We start from the raw sequence: 27,948 nt of genomic DNA on the forward strand, positions 1-27,948 counted from the left end.
TTCTCCACTTGTCGTCGGCCCTATCGCAACCTCACTCATCTTTTATCTCACAACAAGAGTGAGCTACAGGTGGCTCGATCTGCTTCCCAATTTATTCTCTTTATTTATCTCTACTACGCCATCGATTTCTCTCAATATGTCACGAAAACCCGCGGATGTGGCGTCAAAAACGCCAAACGAGTACATTCCGTCCTTCATCTCGAAGAAGCCATTCTACGTCGATGACGATACAAACAATGATTATCTAGAGCATCAACGTCTACAGAAGGCCACTCCCGATCAGTCAAAATGGTATGATCGGGGAAAGCGTGCGGGCCCAGCAGCAACCAAATACCGCAAAGGCGCATGCGAAAACTGTGGCGCGATGACACACAAAACCAAAGAGTGTTTGAGTCGACCTCGAAAGCATGGTGCCAAATGGACTGGCAAAGATATCCAAGCGGATGAACTTGTTCAGAAGGTCGATATGGGGTGGGATGCGAAAAGAGATCGTTGGAACGGCTACGATGCAAGCGAATATCGCCAGGTTGTGGATGAATATGAAGAAATGGAGGCCCTCAAACGACAGGCAAAAGAGAATTCAAATCTCAAGAAACTTCAAGCTGATGAAGATGGAGACGAGGCTCCCGATTCGGATATCCGCTACGCCGAAGAATCTGATATGGGACGACAACAGAGCACAGCAACCCGCAATTTACGTATTCGAGAAGACACCGCGAAATATCTCCTCAATTTGGACCTTGATTCGGCCAAATATGACCCCAAAACACGACGAATGGTTGATATGGGCGCGCAGGATGATCAGGCCGCTGCACTCGTCGCCGAGGAAAACTTCGTCCGTGCTTCTGGTGACGCTGCGGAGTTCGAGAAAGCCCAGCAATATGCATGGGAATCTCAAGAGAAGGGTCTCCCCCAACTTCATATCCAAGCCAATCCCACATCTGGAGAAGTTCTCAGAAAGAAGGAGAAGGAGGATACTGAGGCCAAGCGCCAAGCGCATCGCAAGGCTCTTCTAGAAAAGTACGGCGGTGGAGAACATTCGCAACCTAGTGCGCTACGAGAAACTATGGTTGTTGAAAACGAGCGGTTCGTCGAATATGACGAGAGCGGTGCCATCAAGGGCGCGCCCAAGAAGGCGACCAAATCTAAGTACCCCGAAGACGTGATGGTCAACAATCACTCTTCGGTCTTTGGCAGCTGGTGGTATGAATTCAAGTGGGGATATTCATGCTGTTATTCCACGGTGAAGAACAGCTACTGCACAGGAGAAGACGGGAAGAAGTCTTTCGAAGAAGCAGGCAATATGTTGTTGTTGACTGGGTTTGGTGACAGCAATGTGGATGTCTCCGAAAATTCTGAAAGTGCGCCCCACGAATCTGCGCAAGCCAGCAGCAAGGACCAGGAGCAAGATCCAAGTACCAGTGGAAAAAAGCGCACATTGGAGGAACTGAAGTCTGGCGTCACGGAGGAAGAACTTGACTCATACAAGCGAAGCCGGCTGGCTGCTGAAGATCCTATGGCGAACTTCATAGGGAAAGATTGATTCTCATAATATCCTCTAAATACTCTTGCATGGGCGTTCGGATGTACTAAAATACCCTTTTGATATACTGTTTAAACAGTGGACAAATGCATAACGCTGTAATATGTACTTGACTTCTTTGTATAGATAGAAGATACCGCCTCGTAGGATTTACCTCAACAATGAAGCCAACCTCTTGACTAAAAATGATGCCGACGACGTACATACTCCATACAATTTCAAACAAGTAACTGATTGGCTCACCCCATCTGAAGACCTCGGGGTAAAATAGCATCACGTGATATATGGCATGCACGGACCGGTCCCGAAGTCTTTCCATTTAGGGTTAGCTCAATCACGGGATCGAGTAAGCCCTCCTGAGAGTTCACGTGATTGACTAACGCACTCGCTTAGAGCACAATCGCCAGATCTTGGGCAAGTTTCGAGACGCTTAGCGACGACGACCCGACAACCAGCCCCTTCAACGGAATTGCCAGGTACGTTCGCATGCCGGCTCCTTCACAAGTGCTCACTTCACCCGTTCACCCGTCAATTTACTAACATCTCTCCTCACCCACAGTTCCATAATTCAAGATGAGTACGTCCGATGCCGAAACATCGCACCGCGAACCTCCGCAACATCGAATGACTTGAAACTAACAACGACCACAGCTAAGGGTACCTCGAGCTTCGGAAAGCGCCACAACAAGACGCACACTCTCTGCCGTCGTTGTGGTTAGTATTACACCTATTTTTCACGATCCCACCCATCCGACCCGCAGTCGCAAATTTCTATATCGAAAGACGGAATTGGCGATTACGGCGAAGACAGTCACACAACATAGCAAGGATCAGGGCTAACCGGTGATATTTGCGACTATACAGGCAAGCGGTCTTTCCACATCCAGAAGTCGACTTGTGCCAACTGTGGCTACCCTGCTGCCAAGACCCGCAAGTGTACGCAATTACCCCTCCCGACAGCGTTGGTGGCATGAAATATGGCCATTCAATTGGAATATTGGATTATGGGCACTGGGTTGAAGACTCTGGCTTACATGGATTTTTTCTACGAACAGACAACTGGTCCGAGAAGGCTAAGCGCCGCAAGACCACCGGTTCCGGCCGCATGCGCTCCCTGCGTGATGTCCACCGCCGCTTCCTGAACGGCTTCCAGACCGGTACCCCCAAGGGTGCCCGCGGCCCCCAGACCAACTAGATTCCCTTTTTCGTCCGCTCGGCGTCGCGTTTTCGTTATCGGAGAGGCTGGAATAGGAATGAAGGGAGGGATCCTGGCATGACATGAATTAGCATTAACTCAAAATGCAATGGCAGTTCCGGAATCTAACCGCTTTCCCATGGAGTTGGTGTGTGCAACTGTCGATTACGTTGGTTCTCTTTGCCACGCCAAGGATGACAGAGTAGAACTTGCGAGACGACTGGAAAAGTTTCGTTGAGGGGGCTCTTTTCTGCTGAAAAGAGCTGGATAAAAAAAACATGGGAAAGCGTGCATGAATTTCCTTTTTTCTACGTTTATGACTGGCGATTATCCCCATGTCGTGACAGATACAATGTGAAGTCTCTTCCTACCATTTCATGATCTCTTCTACTCAGCACGAGGCTTTCGATACAAAGACGGAGATACATGAATTGGGCATCCTCTGAATGGCTTTTCTAAAGTTCCTAATAAGCTCGTGGCTCCCGCAACATCTAACCCACTAGTATACAGCCCTTTCTATGATTCCCCGCGGCCAAATACAGTGACTCCACCATCCCGTTGAATGAAGTACAAAGCCTCTCGCTCCTCCAGGCTCTCTTCTTCACTCGAGCTCATTCCACCACCTCGGCTGATTCTCAGCACGCCACTCACATCCTTTGCGGCTCCCGTGTCCAAAGTACGGAGCTGCATGACCGATCGAGCCCGATGCGCCAACCCAATAGCAAGTGCCGCATGTTCCGTTTCTATTGGCGTAGCCAACAGCCCTGCCGATATAGATGCATTGTGTATTAAGGGTGCATCCGTAGCCAGCGTCAAAACCGTAGCATGTGCAAGCTGTTGATGAACAAGTCAGCCTAAACCTTAAATTTGCCTATCAGAATGTGATAACACCTTACCTGTTGTAGCCCTGTGATCCACTCCGCCATCTCTGTGGCTCCAATTCCCATGCTTGGGCCTGTTGCAGCAAGCAGCAGGTCAGGCTGGTCTATGATAAGGAGAAGCTCCTCGCCATCTTCCATTGATCTCCTTTGCTGTTCGATCACTGAAGAGATATCTTTCTCCAGAGCATCGAGGGAGGCGAGGCCACGACCAGAGAAATGGAGCTTCTTTGCAATCCCCGCTTCGGTCTGCTTCGGTGCCACATTTCCTCTTACTGCTGGAGCTGTTGGTCTCATCGGCTGTGGTGATCTTCCCGGCACAGCGCCAGGTGGAGAACGCATTGGAAGCGTTGTGCGTGGGCTACTTCCCAAACCAGCTGGTGAGATAGTGGGAGTAGCTGTGGCTTGTGGTGCGTAGAACAGCTCAGACAGGCCATCTATGAATGCAAAGTGCTGTTTGTCTGCCAACCGCGTAAGATCAAGGCCCTAAATGAGTCGTTAACGACGTTGTTCAAGTTATGTGTCAAACAAGCAATATAGAGAGGGATTGGAATAAACGCATATTCAAATTAGGGAATTTCAATCAGCAGAACCTACCAATCGCTTTGCCTCAGTTCTCCAGAACTCATAACTCCGCATGAAGCTCACCAAGACCACCTTCTTCTTGGTGCCATTTTGCAACCCATCTAGGCCAAATGCCGAGTTGGGGCTTGATGAGCTCAACGCAGCATGAAGAAATCTCAGAATCAACCAGTTTGAAGTTGCACCAAGGATAGAAGAGACTAGTGTCAAAGATGAATCGGGCAGAGTTGATACATATGGAGCGAGGAGGGGTGGTAGTGGGGGTTGAGAAGGCATGATTGCGCCTTAATTTGACTATCGATGCTCCCTTTTAGTCCCAGATTTTTGGAAACAGTGTTCAAGCAATGTCCACCCCTTTTTTTTCAATGTTTGAGACCTGGTTTGGATGTGTGGCTGCTGATCGAAGTCGTGGAAATGATGTCGAGAAAAAATGTCTCCGGCTTGTGATTGGCCCCTCATGTATCCGGCTATGCCAAGACAAAGCATATGGAGGTGATATTGCCTGGGATTCGCTTTCTCTTGCTGTTCGTCGATTTGTTATTTGTTATTTGTTATTTGTTACAAATAGATACAATGCCGTCGGTAGTTCAGACTTTGACCATCTCAGTGCTTATAATCAGAACCACTCTTTCGGAAAGTTTCAAGGGCAATATTCGACACCAATATATATAGTTCATCTACATACTTAACTGTCCATGTCTACATAATCCACGTGAACACCGATCATTTTAGTGAATACAAACTGAAACACAGATGCGGATTATGCTAGCATCTTCGAATTTAAATAAAGACCAGCCCAAAAATAATGTAGTCCAAGATGCCCAAATGTCTGCCTGAGGCACCGACACGCGTTTTTTGCACGCATCACCTGACCTTTCCCCACCATCAGAGGGGAGCGATGGATGCTTCTTATCCATCGCATTGCAAGAGGCTGTGCTTTAGCGCCGATCGTGAGTACATTCTCCATTCTAGATATTACTTCCACACCCTTATGTGTATACACATCTCAACCCGATAGTGTTTATGTGCTATACATCGATACTCGATGCGGTCTTCTCGCAAAGCATCTTTCGTTCAATATATCACATGCATTATCCGGCTAACTGTCTGTTCAGATGACTGCCGTTGTATGGCATGAGATCAGCGCATTGGATATACGATACGAGACATCCAACTTGCCTCGATAAAGATGGCTAGCACCCGTGATTCCCACTCATTTGCTGTATGTATTGGGTTGTGTGAGAATTGAGAAATAAAATACCAGAGTTGAAATCTGACTGTGCGATTAGTGCGATGAATGCCGCTTGCGCAAGTCGAGAGTAAGTGGCCTTTCATATCAACCCCTTGCAGGCCAAGTCCCGTTTAACGCAGGGTACTATAGTGCTCCAAAGAGCGACCAGTCTGTCTGCAATGCAGACAGCTGAACAAGGAATGTATATACAGCCCGAAAGTCAGCAGGAGTCCTCTGACTCGGCAGTAAGTGACTAAAAGCGACAAGAATGGCTATATGTAAACACGAAACCGACTGACCACTTCAGACACTTGACTTATGTTGAGGATCGCCTACACTCATTTGAAACAGCCTTAGGAAGGTTGTTCCCAGGTGGCGATTTGGATGCTACTCTTCGCTCTCTCTTGCAAAACCCAGAGATCCCAAGGGCTCCTTCATCTAAGTCTTCTTCAAGGCACTCAACACCGGCCAAACATGACCAGGAACGGGCCGAGCCAGCCCCAGAAGCCCTCCCGCAGCAAGCCGATGGCTTTGACTGGGCCGAGAAAGAAATCACGCTTGGTGATTTGACAGATGGCATGGCTGCACTATCTATCAAGCCTGAAGGAGCTGGCTACTTTGGTTGGTCCATGCAGAACACATTTTTCTCGTTCAAAGCTGATATGACTTTTAGGAGCCTCTTCGAGTGTCGTGCCACTACGAGCCCTCTTCGATCATGGCTTTGACCTCAATATCCCTGTTCGCTCGGCAAGATCAGGAGGCGTGCCTCTCAAGGCACAGCTTTTAGAAAGTGCTCCATCTGGACTGATTGAACAAGCATTCATCGACGCTTTCTTCCTCAATTATCATACCAGCTATCCATTCATTCACGAACCTACCTTCCGGATGCAGTTTAATGACCCATCTTTACGTCCGCATGGCACAGCCTGGCATATTCTTCTTAACACGATTCTAGCTCTTGGAGCATGGAGTATCGGCGATGACAGCTCAGACCTCGATATCACGTTCTATCAAGAAGCCAGAGGATATTTGCAGCAAGCTTCCGTGTTTGAAACTGGCAACCTGACACTAGTCCAAGGATTATTGTTATTAAGTAACTACGCACAGAAGCGTAATAAGCCTAATACCGGATGGAATTATCTTGGTCTGGCAGTTCGAATGGCTATGAGCTTAGGCCTTCATAAGGAGTTCCCTGGCTGGAAGATCAGTCTGCTACAAAGAGAAATTCGCAGAAGATTGTGGTGGGGAGTTTTTATCTTCGACAGTGGCGCAGCCAAAACTTTCGGAAGGCCAATTCTCCTCCCAGAGGATAATGTGATGGATGCGAAGCAGGTTCGCAATATTCCCGAAGAGGTATCTATGCCCAGTGTGGAACATCAGAAACACCTATAACTGATATATCCCCACAGGCATTGACTCCCACAACAACAACTCTCCCAGCAGAATCGAATGGTCCAACAATCTACTCCGGCTTAATTGCCCAAGCCCGCTTCCACCTTCTTACCAACAGCGTTTACCAACGCCTCATCTCGAGTCCCAGTCTCACCCCAGAAGACACGTTGAACCTGCAAAAGCCCATCGAAGAATGGTATAATGGTCTTCCATCCTATCTCCAACACCCGCAGCTGCCTCTCTCCATGCAGCCAGCCAAGCCGGATCCAGATTCCCTCGCACTCGTGCGCAACCGCCTGCTATGGCGAAAATGGAACCTCACCATTCTGATCTACAGACCAATCCTACTCCGCTGGGCCGCTAGACGCTGGGCCCCACTTAGCGGCAGTGGACCAGGCACCCCAGATGCGGGCTGTGAAGATCCCTGCGAGACAGAATGTCGACTACGCTGTCTCCAGAATGCTCGTTTGACCATCTCTTCGATATCAGAGTACATGGAGAACTATATGTGCACCCGACTGGGTGCATGGTATATGCTGTACGCACCTCTTCCCCACATCGAAATCAACGTACTAATCCCCAAACCAGCTACTTCCTCTTCCAAGCCGGCCTCATCCCCATAGTCTTTCTAATGACTGATCCATCGAACCCGGAAGCCACATCCTGGCTTCAGGACATTGAAACCACCAAGGCCCTCCTCTCCCACCCGTCCCTCGGCACAAACCGTTTCGCGACCCGCTGCCTCGAAGTCATCAACCGACTCCTCGGCCCGCCGACGCACGCAGCGCCAAATGGTCTCCCAGCCGTGCCCAACCAAAAGTACGAACCGCAGCAACACACACTCCAGCACATAGCGCCACAAGCGCCGCCTACCATGATGCCATTCCCCGAGCAGCTATTCGGCGACCCCGGGTTCGGCGGTAGTCTGTTTCCAGTCGAACAGCATATGCAAATGCATAACACAGGAGGTATGGATTTCTCAGAATGGGTGAATTTCGCGCCTGCGGAGTGAACAAGCGATTGATTTTCGTCCTTTTATTGATTTTGCAATCATTTTTTCCTCATGTGCATCTTGTTGAAAAGGTCACGGCGATCTTTCTTGACTGTACGCCTATTCCAATCGCCTTGTCCTAGTTGTAGACGGCCGGGAGAATTGCCGCGTGCCACGTCCCGCGCCCAGTCTAATTCTCCCATCAACACAATGTAAATGATGTCTGTAATTAAGAATTAGCTCGTTCTTGGCAGATCCACATTGATAGAAAAGTTGAGAACGGGTGCCAGAAATCATTACGCACAAGACCAGCACAGTCTACCCTCTCAGCGTCTCGATGCGCGGCCGATGCGAACTACGGGCACTCCAACGGTGGTATAAGCCTTTCTGCGGCGAGCCAAGGTCTAAGGAAGCAATCACATGGCGAGTTGTAAGCCTGCGCGACTGCCCAATGTGACAATCCCGTCTCTTCTTGCTCATGACATTAGGGCTTTACCTGCAGAACACAGGCAACATCCACTGCATATTCCGCACTTCGTATGGAGTACTCCGTACACATCGGATGCAATTAGAGGTGCTTCGCCCCAAGGCGCAGCCCCAGCTGAACGCCGACCAATCACCGCGAGCGGCTCTAAGGGGGCCGCAAGTGCTCACTGGAAGGCGACTAGTGTGGGGTAAGACACTGTCAACAATGATTAACCGTCTTGTTTTGAGCATCCGTACACTTGATATTCCACCAGGTGAGGGCTCTGTTCTGCTGCAGCCGACGTCCAACTTCACCTCACTTGCTCGAATGAGGAAAGCCAACTCGATTTGAACATTACATCGTCAATTAACACAGAATGTTGGACCCTCTCACGGCTCTCAGTACGGCATCTGCGGTAGTTCAGCTTGTTGACTTTGGCATGAGGATTCTGGACGACAGTCAACAGCTGTACACCGAAGGCAACTTGGTAACGCTCAAGGAGCTGAAGACGATCACGCAGGATCTCGTCCATGTCAACCATCTGTTGATCCATCGAGCGCAGCCAAAGGATACTTCAGAGGACCCCGTATCCGATGTAGAGAAGGTATGTCTAATCAGTGCTGCACTATGAGCCAAAAGGAAGAGAACTCATCAACTACTCTAGTCCCTGGACAAGCTAGCCGCCGAATGCAGTGATGTAGCGGCTGAGCTGATCGCCTGCCTTGAATCCTTAGACACGACGGCAGGAATCGGGCGCTGGAAGAGCTTCTGCCAGGCAGTCCGAAGTCGATGGAATCTCCCTAAGATTAGAGAAATGGAGACGCGAATAAAATCCTTTCGAGAACAGCTCACTATTCGCGTTCTGGCTGTGCTCAACCACAGAACAATCCTCCAGGCGGCGCGTCAAGAGCAACGATTCGATCGACTGGACCAGTCGCACGCCGACGTGATCGACATCGTGGCCATTAACCGGCAGCTGCTGCAGTCGAGTCTACACACCGATGTGTCCGCTCTCTCTCAGGCTATTTCGCAGAGCGAGGCCAATGCACAGACTCGCCATAACGAGATCAGCGCAGCCATCCTCAAGCTCCGGGATGGGAGCTCGATGGTCATCACGGGGGAACAAGACAATGAGAGATCTGACTTCATTGCACGCGAAACGATAATGACGCTAAAAAAGCCGGTCTTGAACCACGTGGATTTTCATGTGCAGGATTTTGGAGTAGTTCAGTCAAAGGTCCTCGACTGTCTCCATTTTCGGGAGATCGATCACCGCTACAATACTGTGCTCGATGCCCATCGGAATACGTATGAATGGATCTACCAAAACCCGGAGACCAACGACAAACCATGGAGTAACTTTGTCCAATTCCTTGAACAAGGCCACGGCTGCTACTGGGTGAATGGTAAGGCAGGATCAGGCAAGTCAACACTCATGAAGTTCATTCACAGCCATCCGCAGACGGCACGATCTCTCTCAGTCTGGGCCGAGAATCAAGAGTTAGTCGTGGCATCCTTTTTCCTCAGCAACCTGGGCAATTCGCTGCAGAAATCACCCAATGGGCTCATACGTTCTCTGCTGTTCGAAGCACTTGCAAAACACCGCCATCTGATCCCGCTAGTGGTGCCTGACCTGTGCCGGGCGGCCGCGAACCTAGACCACAAAGATAAGCTCTCGGAGCCAACATTTAATGAGCTTGCTCAAGCTTTCCAGAACCTCATCCGCGACTGCAGCGCGAATCTACGGCTCTGTTTCTTTATCGACGGCGTGGACGAATGCGAAGGGGATTATTGGGAGATCTTGGAACTACTAGCCTCTGCGTCCAAATCCAAACAAGTCAAGATAATTGTGTCGAGTCGTCCCATAACGCCCTGTGTTGCGGCCTTCTCTGGCTTCCCAAACCTGCGGTTGCAGGATATCACCCATGACGATATGATGTTGTATGTCAATGATAAACTAAAGGTGCAGCTGGAACGACGTGTTGGAGCGCATGCGCATGCACTTATTCTGGAAATTGTTGAGAGGGCATCCGGCGTGTTTCTGTGGATCATAGTCGTGGTGAAGTCCCTACTTCTCGGGGTTCATAGTATGGACCGCATCGATGATTTGCAGCGACGGGTCGACGAGCTACCGGCTGATCTCATGGAACTTTACTCGCACATGCTGCGTAATATCACACCCCTCTACAAACAACAAGCCTTGCAGATATTTCAACTAGTTCTGAACAGCGTCGGTGTGGAGAGTGGCGAGGAAATCACAACCCTCCAGCTGTCCTTCGCGGATCAAAGTCCCCTCGAAGCAAAGAAAGCTCCGATCCGGGAGATCTCTTCTGCGGAAGAGTCTAGACGGGTAGAGGAAATGGATGGTCGGATTCGAAGTCGGTGCTGCGGACTCCTGGAGATCAGGGACCGGAGATACTCCGGAGGTATACTAACGACTATCCATCGACCTACTGTCGCGTTTCTGCACCGGACCGTCTATGAGTTTCTGACCGAACAGATGAACTCAAAAGATTGGCTGGATTTGACGGCAGGAAATCCCGACTTTGATGCCCAGTTATCCTTAGCATCATCATGTGTTTTACTCGCCAAATCTTTGCCTCAACAGCGGGCGATAGACCGCGATTCTCTGCCATGGCAGAGTATACGATGCTGCTTGCACCACTGTTCTATGGTTGAACAGCAACATGCCATCACCACGGAGCTTTTATACGAGCTGAACCGCACCGTGTCTCACCAATTTGCCAAAGTATGGAGTCCAGGACACGAGACAAGCGAACAAAAATTCTGGGCCGTTGCGCCTCCCTTCAGGGGAGCATTACCCTCTAAACACAGCCCCGATTGCTTCTTATCGCTCTCAGTGACATGGGGTCTATCCTTTTTTCTGCAAGATGAGCTCGATCGTAACGAGCACGACATCAAACAACTTGAAAAACTTCTTCACATCGCCGTCTCCAGTTTCATTCTCACATGGTCCGATATCTTAACCCACTCCACCTCCTTCTTACTCTCGCAGCCCGTGCGAATAATAGGATACGCAAGAATCATTTCAACTCTCCTATCAAGCGGCGTAAGCCCAAACAACCACACAAAAGATCCAAAAAGCAGAAGTCCATGGGAAGATCTCCTACATCACTTGCACGATCTACTAGTATCCGACCGCACCGCATTCCTCCGGAATTTCAACCAAGACGGAGGGTATTCACAGACCCTGCTCGATCTGATAGTGGTCATGGTAGTATCAGCAGCCGATCCCAACGCTGCGTTCATTTGGAAAACAAAACATTACCGCGATGTTGAGCATCCGACTGAATTCCGATTGTCGGCATTGCGCGTCATTGAGCTTCTACCATTTGACGAGATGGATGATATCTCCCATGACCGGTCCTGGCATGTAGTCCCTGAAGACCAGCGACCGATTGTGCAGTACCGAACACGACTGATTGCCATGCTCAAGGAGCGAGGTGCTCAGTCTAAGGAATGGACATGTGCTGCTGGGTCAGAAGTGGCTGGGAATAAATCAGCCAGCGATTTGAAAATCGGAGTCGTTGGCGCGAAGAGTAAACGAACGAGTCGTTCGTCGTGGAAACGAATATCGCGAGTATTTCGAAGCTCGAAGGTGGGATAGAATAGCCTCGTATATGTGGAAAATCAATCCTTAGGAGGAGAGGCTTCCTATACAGAAAGAATCCTCATGAAGGACCCGTAAACCAAAGAGAATCATCTGTGAGAAATAGCTATGGAAAAGAGATGGGAAGCTTGGTATTGGATTTAAGTTCGTAGGGTATATAGGCATCAGCGAATTTCTTCAAATTCACGAATTCTTTGTACAGGCTTTGACATTGTATGTCGGGGTATTATAGACAGTATGTGCTGAGTTTCTCTTGCATGAAGCCATTAATCTTACACCGTCATTTACGCTTCTTCAGCGTGTGAATCGACGGGCTTCATGATATCGTCCTCGTCGATAGGTGTTCCGCGCAACTCGGCTTCGATGTGCTTGATGCGCTTCTTCTCTTCGTGAGCGGCTGTATCGCCGAAGATGAGATCCATATCTTCGAGTGTCTGTTGGAGACAGGTTAGCATGATAATTTGAAAGGTAGTGGCATTGGTGCGTAGAAGAGGGGGCATAGAACGTACCTTTCCACGCGTTTCGGGAATACAGAAGAAGGTGAATGCCAGAGCAAGAAGACAGAATGCAGCGAAGAAGATGTATGTGCCCCAGGTGATGGACTCGAGCATGTCAGGAGTGACCAGGCCGATGATGCTGCAAGACAGAGATTCTTAGAATTGAATGATTCGACTGGGGATGCTAGGACTTACAAGTTACACATCCATGTTGCAGAAGTCGTAATAGAGATGGCCTTGGATCTAATCGACAGATTGAAAATCTCCGAAGGAAGAACCCAACCAATGGGGGCTGTAAAGAAAGATTATTAGTTGATGCCAGAGAATAAAGCCAGCAAGGATTGTAAGACTCAATCTTACCAAATGAATAGGAGAAGTTGACATCATAAATGTAGATGAAAGCAATACCGGCCCACCCAGCGGATTTGTTGTCGACGAGGCCGGATCCAAAGCCGCCCAAAATGCCGCCCACAATCACTAGTGAAATGCAAGTGCCTGTGGCTCCAGCCATAAGCAGAGGTCGGCGACCGACTTTGTCGATGAAGAAGAGAGCTGGAAGTGTGCTGAGGGTGTTGACGATACCGTAAACACCAGTAGCAAGGAGGGAGGTCGTGTTGCCATCCAGGCCTAGTTGGGCGAAGATTGTAGGTGCGTAGTAGATCATGGCTATAGGAATCAGATATTGCTATAGATAAATGGACAGCCAGGGAATTGACGTACCGTTACAACCCATGAACTGCTGGAAGAACATCACGATGCAGCCAATAGCCAGCCGCTTGAAGCGAGGCCATGATGTAAGAAGGGACATGTACTTTGAAATAGTGTCAATGAGATTCGATCAAACCAGAGAAAATTGGCACAAACCTGAGCATAGTGCAATCTCCATCCAGATAGGTTAGGGAAATTGTCCTTCGCAAAGGAGTTTTCCAACATGATAGAGGCCTTGATTTCAAGGTACTCGTTGAGCAGAACAGGGCTATCACGGGATTGTCGGCGGAGTCTTGAAAGCGCATTGAGTGATTCGTCATCACGCTCCTTCATCATCAACCAACGCGGCGAGTCAGGGAAGAACAGCATTCCAATACCCAGGATAACGGCTGGCAGGATTTGCAGGGCGAGAGGAAGACGCCATGAAACCTCAGATTGGCCGGTGCAGCCTCCAGCAGGAACATCGTTGTACGGATCGAAGGCAGGCTTCAGAAGCGTGCCTCCGGTGTATGGTGTATCAGGAGCACAACGAGTGCCACCAATGTAGTTCGTTCCATAGTCAATCCAGTAACTGAAGAGAATTCCCAAAGTGACAGATACTAAACTTGAATCAGCCGACGTACTACATCCGGACCTCGAAGCAAAAACTTACATTGCTGTAGAACGACCAATCCTCCACGAATTTCCGGAATAGAAACCTCAGAGATGTACAGAGGCACAACCATTGTCAATTGACCAACGGCCAAACCAGCAATAGCACGACCGGCAAAAAGCATGGACACGTTCATAGCCGCACATTGGATGATAGAACCAATAGTAAAAACAATAACAGCCAAATTAATCGACAGCTTTCGACCAATTCTATCGGCAATAGGACCATTGATCAAAGAACCAAACCAGGCTGCCAACAACAGCGTCGACACAAACCAACCCTTGAACCCGCTTTCCGTGAAGACACGAGGGTATCGAGCCGCGAAGGACTCCATAGTGACAACACCGCTAATGACACCTTGATCATATCCAAACAACAGACCACCCAGACTCGAGAACTGAACACGACGTTAGAAACAGTTTATAGAGCAAGAAGATACCAAATGCAAACACAGAGTACATACCGCTGCTACACCACAGAGATAGGGATTCTGCATGACAAGCGCAAAGCCGCCCTTCGGGGCGCTCTCCGTAACAGTAGCCATGATACCCAGAATTTTTCTTAGGTCTCAGCTGATCTCTTCGAAGCGGTAAGCCCTGTCGCTTTATATATGCTTCCCCTCTGTGCCAACCTATATGGCGAGCATCGATGGTTACCTCCGGTTCGCTCTGCCAGGAACACAGTACTCCGTCTGGTATACAAGAAGCAAGCAGGAACACAGTACTCCGGGAAGCCGAAGGAGCACATAGTCTGATATAGGCAAGTCGAAACGGAGTGGTCTCCTCCGATCCAATGGAAACGGCAGGCAGAGAAAAGGACGGGGCCGAAGCTGGGGGGGTGGACTTCCCCGATATTTCTGGTGGACCGACTGTCCCGAGGTCGGGGGAGGTGATAATGCGGGGAACACCCCTGTCCTGGGAGGTCTCTGCGCACCCTGGGTGTCTTCGGGGAATACAGAGGCAACAGAAGCTGATTTATAGATCAGCATACACCATATATTCCATATCGAATATAGATTCCAACAAAATAGAATGAATCTCGGTGTCGCCCTGCGTAGATTCGGGCGGATGTATCCCGAAGCCCGGTGGGGAATGGCGTCAAGTGGAACTCTGAAACGTGGAGAGTCGGGGTAATTCCGATCGCAAGAATATCTGCAATTCGGATGTGGAGGGTGAAAAGTCACAAGATGAACGGCTCATCATGAGCGAATGCTCGAATGAACTCTCCTCATTCGGGCGTTTCTGCCCATGTGACCTTCCCCATCCCGTGCATGTCGCGCGATTATGCGCGCATTAGCAAAGGGCATTTGTAGGTTGATTTTGGTTCATTGCCGTGACATGCAGGTATTGCAGAGCAGAATCTGCGCAACCTAGACATGTGAAGCTCGCGCTTTCCTCAGCAACTGAGTGCTGCATTTACCCAGCACATAACCCTCTATACCTACATGTAGGTTAGGTATATCTACGCACTAACCTCTCGCCTTCTAGGCAGACTTCCACACGATATTCAAGATGTCACAGCCTTTCCACATCGGAGTCCTTCTCGCAGGAACCGTCCAACTCCTCGATCTAGCAGCCATCGATCTCCTCTACATGACAACCCCAGAATACCTCCAGGAATGCTCTCTCCCACAGCCACTTGTTGACATGGGCCGGCCCTGCGAGATCCACTACATCGCCCACCAGGGAAGAGACGCAATGGTCGGTACAACCGCTCAAATGAGCCTGCGACTAACCGACTCGCTTGCGGACGATGCCGTCGCCCCAGGGAAACTAGACGTAGTGGTTATCCCCGGCCCATCACCCAAAGATATGCCCCCGGCAGAAGAATACCTTGACTTTGTGCGCAAGCACCACGCAGCAGGCACGTCCATTCTGAGTATCTGCACGGGAGCATATGTGATCGGATACTCGGGAATCGCAAATGGTAGGGAAGTCACCGCGCCACGACTGTTGATACCCGAGATGAAGAGAAAGTTCCCAGAAGCGAAGTGGGATGACTCGGTGAGGGTAGCAAGAGATGGCAATTTATGGACCAGTGGTATGTGCATGGATTCTCCTTTTCTATTTATACTGTTTATACTGCACCTAGATACTGAGAATCATAGGTGGTATTACAAATGGACACGATCTCGTTGTCGGGTTTCTGCGAGAACATTACCCTGCAGCACTCGTGAACACCATCCTTGTCGCAGCAGACATTCCCTCCCGACCAGTGGCGTACAGTGGTTCCGCGACTAGCGAGACAGTCTATGTAGTATGGCAGGTTATCAGAGCCATCCCACACGCAGTGATTCGGCTGTTTAGGAAATGAGTTTCTGCACCTAGGCACCGAACTTCTAGAAGCGACCCCCGACGTCATCCCGAGGCTCCTCTGTCAAATCAACGATCAAGTTTTTGTTTTTAATTAAAAAAAAGGAAGATATAATGAAACGAATTTCCTAATGATAATCAAAAAAGTACATTCAAATAAAAAACAGCCAAGTACTACAAAAATGCCCATCAAACTCTTCATCCTCGTCTTCGTTGCCTCACCCCTCGACTACGCCCGCTACCGACACACAGCATTATACCTTGAATTTAGCGACCCACAACCAACACAGACAGAGCTACCGATCAAATCATCTTTCGCAGAGGTAGTCGGGTCAACCGGCTACTACAGTTTCTCAGAACGAGTGAATTGGGAGATCCCTAGTTCCTCCACAGGTAGGATCCACATCCTTGCTATACTTGATATCGCGAGAACATGCAACACCCGATACTCTGTTACTATGAAATCCCCAAGATGGATAACAGCTAATTTATTCAGACTTGGCACGTACAATCCCCGTGGCCACACTCTCATCCTCAACACCTATCTCACATCTACGAGAGACGATATCCAGGACTCCAATCCCGGAAGTCCCAGCAGGGGAAGAAGACTGGAACAGCCAGAACTGGGTGTGGGATACGCTAGAGCGACTTGTCGTTGCGGGGTATATAGACGCTGAGACGAAGGATCGCGGGTTAGAGGAGATGGTTGAAGTTGTTTTAGAGGCTGGGGATGAGGAGATTCCAGTGTGAAGTATCATGTGCATATAATGTATTTTTAGATCTTATATTTGGATATAAGAAAGTAAGATAGTCTAGAGCCTCTGGCTTTGAATGCTAATAGAATACCACGAAATAAGAGAGCCCACGGTCAAAAGATATGGTATTCTCTTCGGAATGCATGGAACAAAGTCTATAGAACTATTCAAGCACCAGGCTTTATGATAGAAGAAGAGAATAGAAAACCCCTGTATTCATCTAAGGAGAAGGAAGGGAAGGAGGCTATTTGTAGCATAGCAAGGAACAGAAGTCATATGACTTCAACCAAGAACAAAATCAGTCATTCCATCGCGTCAGGAGTATCATTTCCAACCATCAACCGAAAGACTCAAACCAAGACACTGTGTATCTCCCACAGTCCCAATCTAAGCATCCTCATCAGTACCGCCCACAATTCCACAAATCGCCGATCCACACCCCATGCCCTGCTACAACCTGAGTTTCCACCAGATCAGACATCCACGCGAAGAGATAACGAGTGGGCAGAAATGAAACGCCCGCATTCAAACTCGCCAAGAAGTATATCCTTGAAACAGCCATCAAAAGAGAAAAAAAGACATCATCATGCCGATGAACACTCAAAGATCTCTTTCCTCGGAATATAGAAGGGATCGCATGCAATATGGCGCAGAGTCACCGCAACCCAACTCATAGCCGGGGTCCCGCAGCGACAGAAACGCAGGGTCATGACTTGTCCCTAACAGCAGGGACAGATTGGTGTCGAGCTCTGGATAGGTGGGGTGCGTATCGAGCGAGATATCTCGTCTAGCGGAGAAGTATTCAGACTTCCGTATTTAAAGCGATGGAGGCCTTCGACCGGGGTTTCATTTGCGCATTGAGCGCTTTTGTGTATATAGAGCATCGAGCAAAGCCGGGCTGGTTTCATAGACGCGGACATGAAAAGCTCTAATCCATCTTGCGTGGCTTTTTTGTTGCATGAACTTGGCGAGTAGTAGGGCTTTCCGCTCTTCAGGATCTGATTGATTGAGGATTCATTTCAGGGAGACGGTTTCAAATATAGACATTATTCGATAACCGTGTCCGGATTTGCAATGGCGGCGCTTCTTGGGGGGCAGATTTCAAACGAATGCAGAAATGTTGAAGTAAACGGAGGTTTCACGGTAGGAAGCACCCTGAGATAAACGATGAGGCGTCGTTTAGCAGATAACGACGACGAAGTCTGGATAGTTTCGTGTCTTTCGGTATCAACGAAACAAGAGTTGTTTGTGTTGAGTGGTGTTGGCCTCAGGAGTGACGCTTGTAGAACAGATATCTAGATATTTTTGGAGTTCATCTTTTTTTTCCATTATCGACCCTCTCCCTCCTGCGTTCGGGCTCACATATAACAGTCGCAGAATATCTATAAGCTCGGGCTCTCGGAATCTCTGCCCTATAGGTATAGATGAAGTATGCAGCACAGTTGACCTAAGTGACGAATGCTGGATGGTGGTCTGGGTAGTAGATGCCAGCTAGATCCTAGAGAAGGAATCAGTGATATAATTAGAAAGGTTCCAAGAATTTGGAGGTGACAAAGGAAGGGCTGGCCAAGCTGCAGCTCCGTAAGAACCACATGGTGATATAATAAGGTTAGAAGGTCGGTGCGATTGCTTTTTAACCCTCGCAGATACTCATGGGTCGGGCTAGACCACGTTCCACTATTTAGGCTTTTATATGAAGTTTGATCAAACTGTCAGCAATCAAAATAACCCCCGGAGCGGCCCTGGGCTAATACTTCTTCTCCCCTTACGTTCTACCCCTGCATCTACAGACACATACATATAGTTCAATAAGAATGCATTTCTTGTAGTTCCAAATCTGTAAAAAAAAAGATAGACTCGGAGAAGAAGAGAAGAGAAAATCAAAGGCCCCGAGGCTTAAAATGGGAAAAAAAAACAATCTGGGCAAGAACGCTCGTACCATGCAACGCGCTGGACCACGCTAAAAAGGACAATCATAGGGAGGAGAGAAAGAATGGGATGGAGAAAAGAGGGGCGATTGTAACTCAGGCCTATCACAAACCCTAGATAAACAAGAGAAAGAGACGTGCTGACCCAGTCCCCCGAACAATCCATGATACGAGGCGATTAACCCAGGATGATCGGTATGAGGGGAAGAACTGCATGACAAAAGTCCATAGATCACCCGGTCACAGCCTTATCTTCGATCATGTCGATCGTGTCGATCATGTCGATCATGGGGTTCCCAATGAATCGGTTCGAAATCTGAATTCTGGAAATGTGCCTGATTGTATGGGGAACTAGGAAACACTGATCAGGAACTGAGGCTATGATTGCATTGACAGAACTCACTTTTTGAAAGGGGTAGTGACGGGCAGCGAGCGGCTCAGATTCGGTTTCATCACCAGCGGGTTCAGACGAATTTGTGGACCGTCTGATGATCGACTGGGCAGCGAAGTCATCGGGGGTGGGGCGGCGGAGGGTGGCGCAATTTGTGTTGGAGGAGATGAGACAGGAACTGGCGGAATGGGTGCATGGCTCTGCATGGGCGATTGGTACATGTCCTGTTGTGGAGACATGCGGAATGGACTACCGGGGGATGGCGAGACAGAAGGCATGGGGGACATAGGAGCGCCCATCCCAAAGGATGTATCCTGCATCAGATTGGGGATGGCCATTAAGCTTGAATTGACATCGAAGCCGAGAGCAGCTTGATCCCAAGGGGAGTAGTCGGTCGTCATTCCATATTGGAGGTTAACTATGGGTGCCATGTTCAAGGCAGTGTGCACCGGATAGAGGAGATCATAGTGACCGCTGCATGGGATGTTAGGCTTAACACAAAACACACGTGAGCGGCTGGAATAACTCACGGTCGGTACAGAAGACGGATTGTTGCATCTTCACGGCGGAGAGAGGAGAGTTGGTGAGGTGTCACCACGTCACCTTCACTTCGATCAAGGTACAGAATTTCGACGCCAAAGCCAGATCCATCAATCACGCCATCGATCAACGCCTGGAGACCAACTTCGTCGATTTCGCTCTTCACCGGCTCTATTCGCGAACTGCAATATTGATCCACCGATGTCGGGAGGAAAGCCTGATAGCGGTCTGAGTTGAGTTTGATCCACGCACTAGTCAAGATCTTCATGCCGAAACAATCAGTCTATATCCAAACAGTAATCCAACATGCTATTCGGCAGGACTTACTCGGAAGTGAGTAATGATGCTATTGTTGTAAAAGCCGTCATTGAAAAGATTGACGAGGAAAGACTCGTCTTGAGCGCCATTGTGAATAGCAGCACGCGTTTGGTCAAGGACATCTAGCGTGGCATCCACAAACATCTCATAGATGGAATCCGATATCCCAACCTGATCCAAAAGCTTGCTGAGATCCTTCATCCGCTGAATCTCAGCATTTATGCGGAGCGTGTCTCTGAGGTTGAAGAGGGATTCGAAGTAACCAAACGCCACGGCTGCATATGATTAGCATGGAGTCCGCCGATTATAGGCTGTACACAACAATACCTCTCCAACCACAATCCCCATCGCCTTTCATGATGCGGCATTCGGGGTGGGTGACAGCCAGCGCCTGGGTACAGTGAGTCAGATGCGAAACACAATGTAGTCACACAGAAGGCTCAAGCCACGAAAGCTTACATTTGTCTTTGTGACTAGAGTCGGATCTGCATTGGAGTAATCCAAGGCAATGCTGTGACTCGACTGCTTGGCTGAGACAAGGGGACCCTGTCGATACGCTGTCAGCCATTGCCTGCCGATCAGGGCAGATAGAAGCTTATTTACCGGGATATCTGGCTGATAACTATTGGACAGCTTCTGGAAGCGTTCCATCTCGTCGGGCGAGAGAGCATTCATATTGGCGGAGGTGCAAGAGATCGGATGGGAGAATGCAGCTGATAATGAAAGGGCCACCGGAGAGAAAAAAGACGAAGAAAGGGCGTGCCGGTAGAAATGGGCGGAATACTGCTTTTCCGGGAACGGCTGGTGAGGACCGAAATGATTCCAAGTAGGTTTTGATAAGGACATCGCATACGGCAAGAATGGGGATTATTGGAAGGAGTCGAAGAGTCCACGTGGGTTTATGTCAAAAGTGTCTGGAGATGTCAGAACGAAATGAAATGGACCTGGGGAATGCCAATAAATAATCGAAAAAAGAAAAGAAAGAAAAAGAAAAGCAGAAAAAACGAGGTGACATACAGCTCCCGTTGACATTTCCTGGGGACTTCGGGGTGAAATACGGACACCGTCACACTGTAGTGTATCCCGGCACAATGGATCGACTTCTACTATCATAGTCTCAGCATGATGATCGAGACGCAACACATGGCAGTCATGGTAAGGTTAACATCAGGCCGAACACCCGGGGCCAAGGGGATACAAGAAACATGGGGCAGAGGGGAGGTGTGTACTACAAGCCTCTCGGACGGGCAACTCTCCCCGTGATGTTAAAAGGGGGAAGAAGGGTCAAGCAATATCACAATCACATTGTGGACGAAAAAGGAAAACGTGAATGACGTTATGAGGGCAAGCCTCCACGTCAAAAGGCTAGAAGCCGGTTGTCAGGGTCTTCAGGGGTCTCCTTTCGAAGCACGAGCCACCTCATCTGGGGGGAAGAAAGAAAAAGGACCCCGAAATCCCGGAAATATCTCTCTGATTTTGCTTCTCACGGATATAGATTCCGGGGGGAATTCTGGAGTGCCAGAGAAGTGGGCTGTAAGGGGACCAAGAGCAGAGACATATGACACGCAATGACAAAATCAAACGATACGATCGGGGAGAAGATGTGCCCACCTGGTAGTTTTTTTGCCTATGATCTTGCCGATGAGATAATCATGGAGGGGGAAGCAGAGAGAAGCCGAGTGAGACCGAGGGTGTGTGGTTAAACCCGGAGAGAGAGCAAGGATGAAGAGAGAGTTCACGAGTCCAAGAGCCCAGAGCGATGATCGATCTCACGAAAAACTTGCAAACCTGCAAACTTGGAGGCTTGGAGGATTTAGGAGGATTGCGGATTAGGGAGTTTAGGGGAATTCGAGGGGGAAGTTTGGCGGGGGGAGATTTCCAGATGTGCGAAAAGGAAAAAGATGCAACACCGTCTTCTTTTTTTTCTCGTGCTCTCCTATATGGAACGTGGAATATGAAAATAAAACAAAAGAGAAAGGCGAAAAGAAAAGATAAAATAAAATAATATATGAACGATGCACCGTGCCCCATCTCGGCCATACAGCTGTCTGAAGATGCTGATCGAACAACACAAACATCTCGCGTAAACGCCCAGTCTTCTTTCCTTTTTTTTTTTTGTATTGTCGTATCTGTTGGGAGTACAGCCTGTATACCCCACAAATCCCCTCGGTCGATATTTCAATTGACAGGAGAGGCGTCGGGGTCTCCCTATATCGGAGCTATTATACAATGGACTCTCCCCCCCACACACCCCATACCCACCGAGGCTCCAATTGCACAGGACTAATCGGGGAGCTATATAGGCTCCACGGAGTTACCTAACTGGGGATATAACATGACAGGGGAAAGGAGAAAAAAAAAAAAAGAAACAGATCTGCTGGTAAAAAGGCCCCCAAAGCGGGGTTTGAAAGCGTCCAGGGCTAAGGACTGGGTTATTTGATTCCCTGCGCCCCGTCGTGATTGGTGCAGCCCTCCGGTCAATGCAGATACGCGGTTTCCCCGTCTCTTTCTTTTTGCTTTTCTTTTGGCTTTTGGTGTGGCGGTGGCCTTACTGGCTGGTCTTGCGGTATAAGTTATCGCCATCACCCGACCTGGTGCTCGGTCCTAGAGTTGGTTTATCGTGACTGCAAAGGTAGATCCCCTTTGAGGCAATTCAAGGAAATCCCACGATCGCCAGCCGGAACCCAGATGCTGTCAATGCGGATTGCCCAGAACTTAGAAAAAATCAGGTTACAGGAAAGCCAGAACGGCGTACCTGATGCGCCGCGATCCATGTAAACCTATGAGAAAGATAAGGTCCCATGTCGGCGCAAATGGGTCTTCGCATTGACGTTCTTTTTTTATCTTTTGGTTGCCTTTTCTTTGTTGGAATATCCTCTAAATCCCGGTTCACTGATCGGGCCCAGGTGTTATACTTCGAGTCCCAAGCACCTTACGTGAGACCGGACTGGTGAACCTTCCAAGGCAGGAAGGACATGGATCTCCCGAGCTATCGACGTAGGAACCTTCAAAGCTTCACAAATTGGCTTCCCCAGCTACAAGACTACAGACCCGTGCTCTGTACACGATATACACTATTCCGTACAGGCGTTGTAAATGATTCATCTGATCGTGATTTTAGCGTCTGTCAGACCAACTCTAAATAGCGGGTCAAAACAACAGTCCTTTCGCGCAATGTTCGCCCATTGCTGCGACAAAGAATCGGTGTGAGATCTCGTCCTTTTTTTAGTCTGTTTCAACGCGGCTCAGCCGAATACACGTCATTTGACACGGTTCCCGGGATATCGGGAACAGATCCAGGCGCTTAAAAAGTCCTGGAATGCACTTTCAAAGGACAAAACGACCGCCTAGACTTCTAGATTAACCATCTCGACGGTTGTTTGCCTCGGGGATCTTTTCGAGCCCGGAGACCCGATCGCAGTCCCTCTCCAACACTCGACTCGAATGCAAATCGAGGAGGGTCATTGGCACGCAGCCCCTCACCGTTCAGGGTTGTTTGCCAAAGAGTCCGCAGCGCTGAGCTCCACTCTCCCACAGCGCGCAGTCGCTCCACGTCACTCGCGCTTTCCACCAATACAGTCCCGTTATCCTGGTCAATCTTGGCATGGAGCTTTTTGTCGAGGATGAGGAAGCTGAGGATATCCAGGACCTCGGGCACAGAGATCTTGAGATGCTTGGAGATAAATTGCAAAGAGAACCGCGTATAGGGTGCGATCAATTTAAGAACGGCCTTAGTGCGCATGTTGCGGCTAACCTCGTCGATGTTCTCCGCAATGAAAGGGTCGGCCAAGACATCGGGATGTTTGCTCAGGACAGCCTCATATGCATGGTAATCATCGCGCTGGAAGGCATCCACCAAATCGGTCATCGCTGAAATGCGGGGATCATTCTTGTAAGGCTTGGTTTCTTGGGAATCGAAGGGGTTGATGTCGGATTTCATAAGCATGGTCGTTAGGACAAGGTACTTGAGCACTTGGATTCGTTGCATGGAGCCCGCTTCGTCGTAATTTCGGAATGACTCAAAGAAATCGCTTTGTGCCTCCTTCCAGTTCTCTTCGCTCATGTGCATCTTGCCTCCGCATTCTCGGATGATACCCATAATCTTGGGATGGGGCACTGCCGACCGCACTCGGAGGGCGCGCTGGTACAAGACCTTCAGCCGTTTGTTATTCTTCGTCTCGGCGAACATCTGAATTTCGAGGGCGTAAAGCTCGAGTAAATATGTTCCCTTGCTGGTATCGTCCGTCCCGTCCTCTCGCTGGCATGCCCGGTGCAACTCCCGCATCTTCTTGCCCAGTTGACTATATTGCTTGCGCTCCAGCCAGAGTCGAGCTAGCTTAATGTTGGTCTTCAACCAAAGACGCTCGTTGTTTGTGTTTTGGAATGATTCGAGGGTCAGAGAGTAGAACTGCTCCATGCATTGGTATGCCTTTGCATTATCCGACCCTTTCTCAATAAAGTCCAGCATATTGTTGATTGATTTCTCTGAGTAATTTCGCGTGACGGCGGATTTGACATATGTGAGTAGTTCCCGATAGTGTTCAACGGTCTAATCAAGAAAACGAAAGTCAGTACATAGACAGCTAGGTGAGCTTGGGATATGAACTCACATCGCTATATCGCCCAAGCTTAAATTCCAACTTGATAGCCTGTTTGAGGCCCTTGAATCCCCTGTCCTCTGCGATTAGTGCCATTCGCCGTGATCAGTTCAGAAGCGAACGATTACCATTCACTTTTGTCTTGTTCCATTGGCGCTATGCCTAGGAACTCATCGACCGCCTCCTCCGGATTGTCCACCTTGATCTGCTTGGCATTGTAGTATTTGTTCTCGATTCCAATGTCCCCGGAATCATCGTCATCGGCATCCTCATATTCAAAGTCGTAACTGCGTTGAGCCGGTCAGCTCGGTCTGGAAGGCGAAGTGGGGAAGGGCCAATACTCCTCATCTCCGGAGTCTTGCATAAAGTCATCATCGTCAGACATCTTGGGCGCGTGATACGTTGAAAATGAGAACAAGGATAGGGTGGAGAGCGTGTCGCAAAGTGGTGGGGTCGAGGTGTTGGAGTTGGAAGCTTGGTGAGATAACAGCGAGCTTTCCGCCTTGACTATCGCGAAAGCACTGACTTCAAGTCGCTACACTCACCGTATTGCACCTACAACTACATGTATATTCTAGCAAGACTGGCTCAGCTACGAGCGTAGATTATATTACCATGCACTGATTGACTAGATTGAATACTTCAAATCGTGGTTGTCAATCGTGGATGATCGGCCTACTTGGGCAAAATAGCAAAATACCTCCAGGCCCTGGGCCGATATGTATCTACATACAGGGACAGGGAAGACAACCCGAACGCCACGCTTCACCGATGAATCCCAGGAAAGAGACATTGGGCTGTTAGCCCAGGTCACCTGCAGTAGAAAGGAAATTAAGAGGTCCACCCTCAGGGCTCAATCTTCGAATCCTGTCGGTTTTGTTGCCAGCTATCAGGGGCTTGGTATGTTGATTGTCACAGCTTTGAACTCTCTGGACATTCAAGTCTCGGGAATTTAGGATCGTAAATTAGAGGGGGAAGTCAATTAAGGCCCAATACGAAGATAGTAAAAGGCACGTACGGAGTAGAGGCTGCAGAAGATGAATAGAACGGGGGCACTTTCTACCTATTCATTGGTAGCCCCTTGCCGGGAGTATAGCGCCCTAAAACATAGAACAATCAGGAACACATGCCAACAAACATACTCCATGCAAATTACACTAAGACAACTCTGAAATTCAGCCCAAATACCTGGGTAAGCAGCCAACTCATCAAAGAAAGAAAAAAAAAAGACCTTCGGTGGACCAGAAGGGGGCTTGGTACGCTATTCGCCGATCCCTTCAGGCCGCGATGTCATCGACTCAACTGGAGTCTTGGAATCTTCCCCCGACAACAACCCCAATCTGCTCCCACTCTCTAAATACCCCCGATTTTTAGACGATCTACCACTCTACAACATAACGCACAGAACGTGAATATCCTGTCCCGACTTACTCCTTACATCCTTCCTTCGAGTCTCCTGAATCAGATCACTTTGCGCAATGGGGCTATGCGGTCGAGAGAAGATGGTCCAGCGCAAGATGGTGCTGCTGTCAGTTTTGATCAGAATTTCCCCGCTGATGATTGGTGAATGGGCTGACATTCTTACAGAGGTGATGGTGCCTGCGGCAAGACATCGGCGTTGAATGTGTTTACTCGTGGGTGCGCAATCCCCCCTCGCATTCGTTACCCCCTCACCGGTTGATGACAGCATAGCTAACGGGCCTTTGACTAGATTTTTCCCGACTGTCTAGTAAGAAATTCCGATACTTTCGAAGCAAGCTTTCAATTGCAGGTTATTGATGCTGGTTACTGGCACTTAGCGAGCCCACGGTTTTTGGTATGCGCATCTCTCGGAGCTGAAGTTATTGGATTGGTTGCTAATGGAGAAATACAGAAAACTACGTTCACGGTATTACCCCATTCCCCCCCTGAGATGTGACCCTCGAAACTCATATGCGGCTTAGATATCTTCGTTGATGGCATACATGTGGAGCTCTCGCTTTGGGATACAGCTGGGCAAGAAGAATTCGATCGATTGCGCGCATTGTCCTACGAGGATACACATGTGCTCATGCTCTGCTTCAGCGTAAGAAAATTGTTCTTCTATTACCGCAGCATACAAGCTAATGAAGCTTGTGCACAGGTCGACAGCCCGGATTCCTTCGAGAACGTCTCGTCAAAATGGATCGCAGAGATTAACGAGAACTGTCCTGGCGTGCGGGTGGTCTTGACGGCACTCAAGTGCGACTTGCGCAAGGATGAAGAAATGAACGATAACCCCGACACCATCAGCTTTGATCAGGGCCTGGCGAAAGCAAAGGAGATTGGTGCAGTGAAGTACCTCGGTGAGTCGATCTCGAAGCTATCTATCCTATCGCACTGCTGATCTCCCCTCCAGAATGCTCTGCAGTCCAAAACCGCGGCATCAGAGAAAGCTTCTACGAAGCTGCCAAGGTCGCCCTTGAGGTCAACGCCGGTGGGAGCTCATCCTCCGGTGGGTCGTGCATCATCCAGTGAGGTGGTGTCTTCGTGCTCCGATGCTTGGAATCAATGACCGCATTGTGTGCTAGTAATTTGGTTTTACATGCCAACGGGATAGTCATCCTTCTGATGATATCCACCACCGCTTCCCCTTTCTTTCGCCCTGTCTTCTTTTGCTTTACATTTTCCCCTCAGCAAAGTCTGTTGATTCCCCCATGCATATTCTAATTTGCTTTCTCTCTCTCTCTCTTTCTCTCTTTCTTTCTTTCTCTTCTTTCTCTTCTTTTTTTTCCCACTGGAGCAGATACAATCTCTACTCCACTCACACCCAACATACCACGGCACAGATATTGGTCTATGTTGGTTGCATGATGCATAGCTCGGGACCTCTGTGTTCCGAGCATTTCAGCGAGGTTGGTTTTTTGACGCCTTTATTACGATACACAAATATAATTCTTATCGGCTCCTCTTTCGGGCTTCATTGGATTTGCGACGAGCTCTAATATCTCCTTCCAGTGACTCAAATGTTCTCAACTATATACCCACCGCTTTTATTCCACCGTCCCCAAGCATCTTGACACCATACCATGGTTGATGTTGGGCTGCTTATCTGCCGGCAGTTTCTCTCTTTCTTGCTGGCCGAGGACCTCCAAGGTCCTGGGGCCTTATGTTTCTCCATATTTCGGCTTTTGATCACCCGATGTGGGCTGATTTGCAATATGACTATGCTTTGATTACTCCGTACAGTCTTCCAAATGCAGGTCCACACTGGGCTTTTTACAATGCATCCATCCAGTCAAATCACTAGAGACATAATCCTGTATCTGCACTCCCGCCCTAGGTAAATGTAAATACATCTAGTTTCCTACAAGCTCGACGA

The 27,948-nt window shown here is 49.0% G+C and overlaps 10 protein-coding genes across 10 annotated transcripts; 6 read left to right on the forward strand and 4 right to left on the reverse strand.

Moving 5' to 3' along the window:
- Positions 1-136: 136 nt before the first annotated feature.
- slu7 (mRNA splicing protein SLU7) lies at positions 137-1,543 on the forward strand (the record flags this gene model as incomplete). The annotated part of the gene is made up of 1 exon (XM_057176678.1): positions 137-1,543. The coding sequence occupies one exon, from the start codon at positions 137-139 to the stop codon at positions 1,541-1,543; it is 1,407 nt and encodes a 468-aa protein (XP_057030980.1).
- Positions 1,544-1,832: 289 nt separating this feature from the next.
- On the forward strand, positions 1,833-2,738 carry N7457_005635 (60S ribosomal eL37 domain-containing protein; the record flags this gene model as incomplete). Its single annotated transcript, XM_057176679.1, has 5 exons — positions 1,833-1,889; positions 1,937-2,019; positions 2,103-2,257; positions 2,408-2,479; positions 2,599-2,738. The coding sequence occupies 5 exons, from the start codon at positions 1,833-1,835 to the stop codon at positions 2,736-2,738; spliced, it is 507 nt and encodes a 168-aa protein (XP_057030981.1).
- Positions 2,739-3,254: 516 nt separating this feature from the next.
- On the reverse strand, positions 3,255-4,474 carry N7457_005636 (uncharacterized protein; the record flags this gene model as incomplete). Its single annotated transcript, XM_057176680.1, has 3 exons — positions 3,255-3,572; positions 3,635-4,102; positions 4,214-4,474. 3 exons carry the CDS (start codon positions 4,472-4,474, stop codon positions 3,255-3,257), a joined length of 1,047 nt encoding a protein of 348 aa, XP_057030982.1.
- Positions 4,475-5,387: 913 nt separating this feature from the next.
- Positions 5,388-7,833, forward strand: N7457_005637 (putative C6 transcription factor (Gal4); the record flags this gene model as incomplete). The annotated part of the gene is made up of 7 exons (XM_057176681.1): positions 5,388-5,420; positions 5,488-5,517; positions 5,580-5,674; positions 5,737-6,050; positions 6,103-6,782; positions 6,839-7,359; positions 7,410-7,833. 7 exons carry the CDS (start codon positions 5,388-5,390, stop codon positions 7,831-7,833), a joined length of 2,097 nt encoding a protein of 698 aa, XP_057030983.1.
- Positions 7,834-8,654: 821 nt separating this feature from the next.
- N7457_005638 (uncharacterized protein) lies at positions 8,655-11,906 on the forward strand (the record flags this gene model as incomplete). Its single annotated transcript, XM_057176682.1, has 2 exons — positions 8,655-8,882; positions 8,943-11,906. The coding sequence occupies 2 exons, from the start codon at positions 8,655-8,657 to the stop codon at positions 11,904-11,906; spliced, it is 3,192 nt and encodes a 1,063-aa protein (XP_057030984.1).
- A 287-nt stretch (positions 11,907-12,193) lies between these two features.
- N7457_005639 (sugar porter family MFS transporter) lies at positions 12,194-14,310 on the reverse strand (the record flags this gene model as incomplete). The annotated part of the gene is made up of 8 exons (XM_057176683.1): positions 12,194-12,343; positions 12,419-12,545; positions 12,602-12,698; positions 12,767-13,072; positions 13,127-13,217; positions 13,271-13,713; positions 13,767-14,163; positions 14,230-14,310. The coding sequence occupies 8 exons, from the start codon at positions 14,308-14,310 to the stop codon at positions 12,194-12,196; spliced, it is 1,692 nt and encodes a 563-aa protein (XP_057030985.1).
- Positions 14,311-15,277: 967 nt separating this feature from the next.
- On the forward strand, positions 15,278-16,828 carry N7457_005640 (uncharacterized protein; the record flags this gene model as incomplete). The annotated part of the gene is made up of 4 exons (XM_057176684.1): positions 15,278-15,806; positions 15,874-16,022; positions 16,246-16,471; positions 16,575-16,828. The coding sequence occupies 4 exons, from the start codon at positions 15,278-15,280 to the stop codon at positions 16,826-16,828; spliced, it is 1,158 nt and encodes a 385-aa protein (XP_057030986.1).
- Positions 16,829-19,160: 2,332 nt separating this feature from the next.
- On the reverse strand, positions 19,161-20,856 carry N7457_005641 (OTU family ubiquitin thioesterase; the record flags this gene model as incomplete). The annotated part of the gene is made up of 6 exons (XM_057176685.1): positions 19,161-19,626; positions 19,683-19,975; positions 20,020-20,285; positions 20,338-20,401; positions 20,470-20,556; positions 20,614-20,856. The coding sequence occupies 6 exons, from the start codon at positions 20,854-20,856 to the stop codon at positions 19,161-19,163; spliced, it is 1,419 nt and encodes a 472-aa protein (XP_057030987.1).
- A 2,509-nt stretch (positions 20,857-23,365) lies between these two features.
- On the reverse strand, positions 23,366-24,993 carry N7457_005642 (uncharacterized protein; the record flags this gene model as incomplete). Its single annotated transcript, XM_057176686.1, has 4 exons — positions 23,366-24,559; positions 24,621-24,681; positions 24,737-24,895; positions 24,950-24,993. 4 exons carry the CDS (start codon positions 24,991-24,993, stop codon positions 23,366-23,368), a joined length of 1,458 nt encoding a protein of 485 aa, XP_057030988.1.
- Positions 24,994-26,086: 1,093 nt separating this feature from the next.
- On the forward strand, positions 26,087-27,104 carry rho3 (Rho family GTPase RHO3; the record flags this gene model as incomplete). Its single annotated transcript, XM_057176687.1, has 7 exons — positions 26,087-26,136; positions 26,196-26,246; positions 26,408-26,424; positions 26,482-26,496; positions 26,552-26,673; positions 26,731-26,932; positions 26,986-27,104. 7 exons carry the CDS (start codon positions 26,087-26,089, stop codon positions 27,102-27,104), a joined length of 576 nt encoding a protein of 191 aa, XP_057030989.1.
- Positions 27,105-27,948: the final 844 nt, after the last annotated feature.

The sequence above is a fragment of the Penicillium paradoxum genome, assembly GCF_028828445.1.
Source record: "Penicillium paradoxum strain IBT 22861 chromosome Unknown utg000005l_segment0_segment0, whole genome shotgun sequence".
Classification (NCBI taxonomy): Eukaryota; Fungi; Ascomycota; class Eurotiomycetes; order Eurotiales; family Aspergillaceae; genus Penicillium; species Penicillium paradoxum.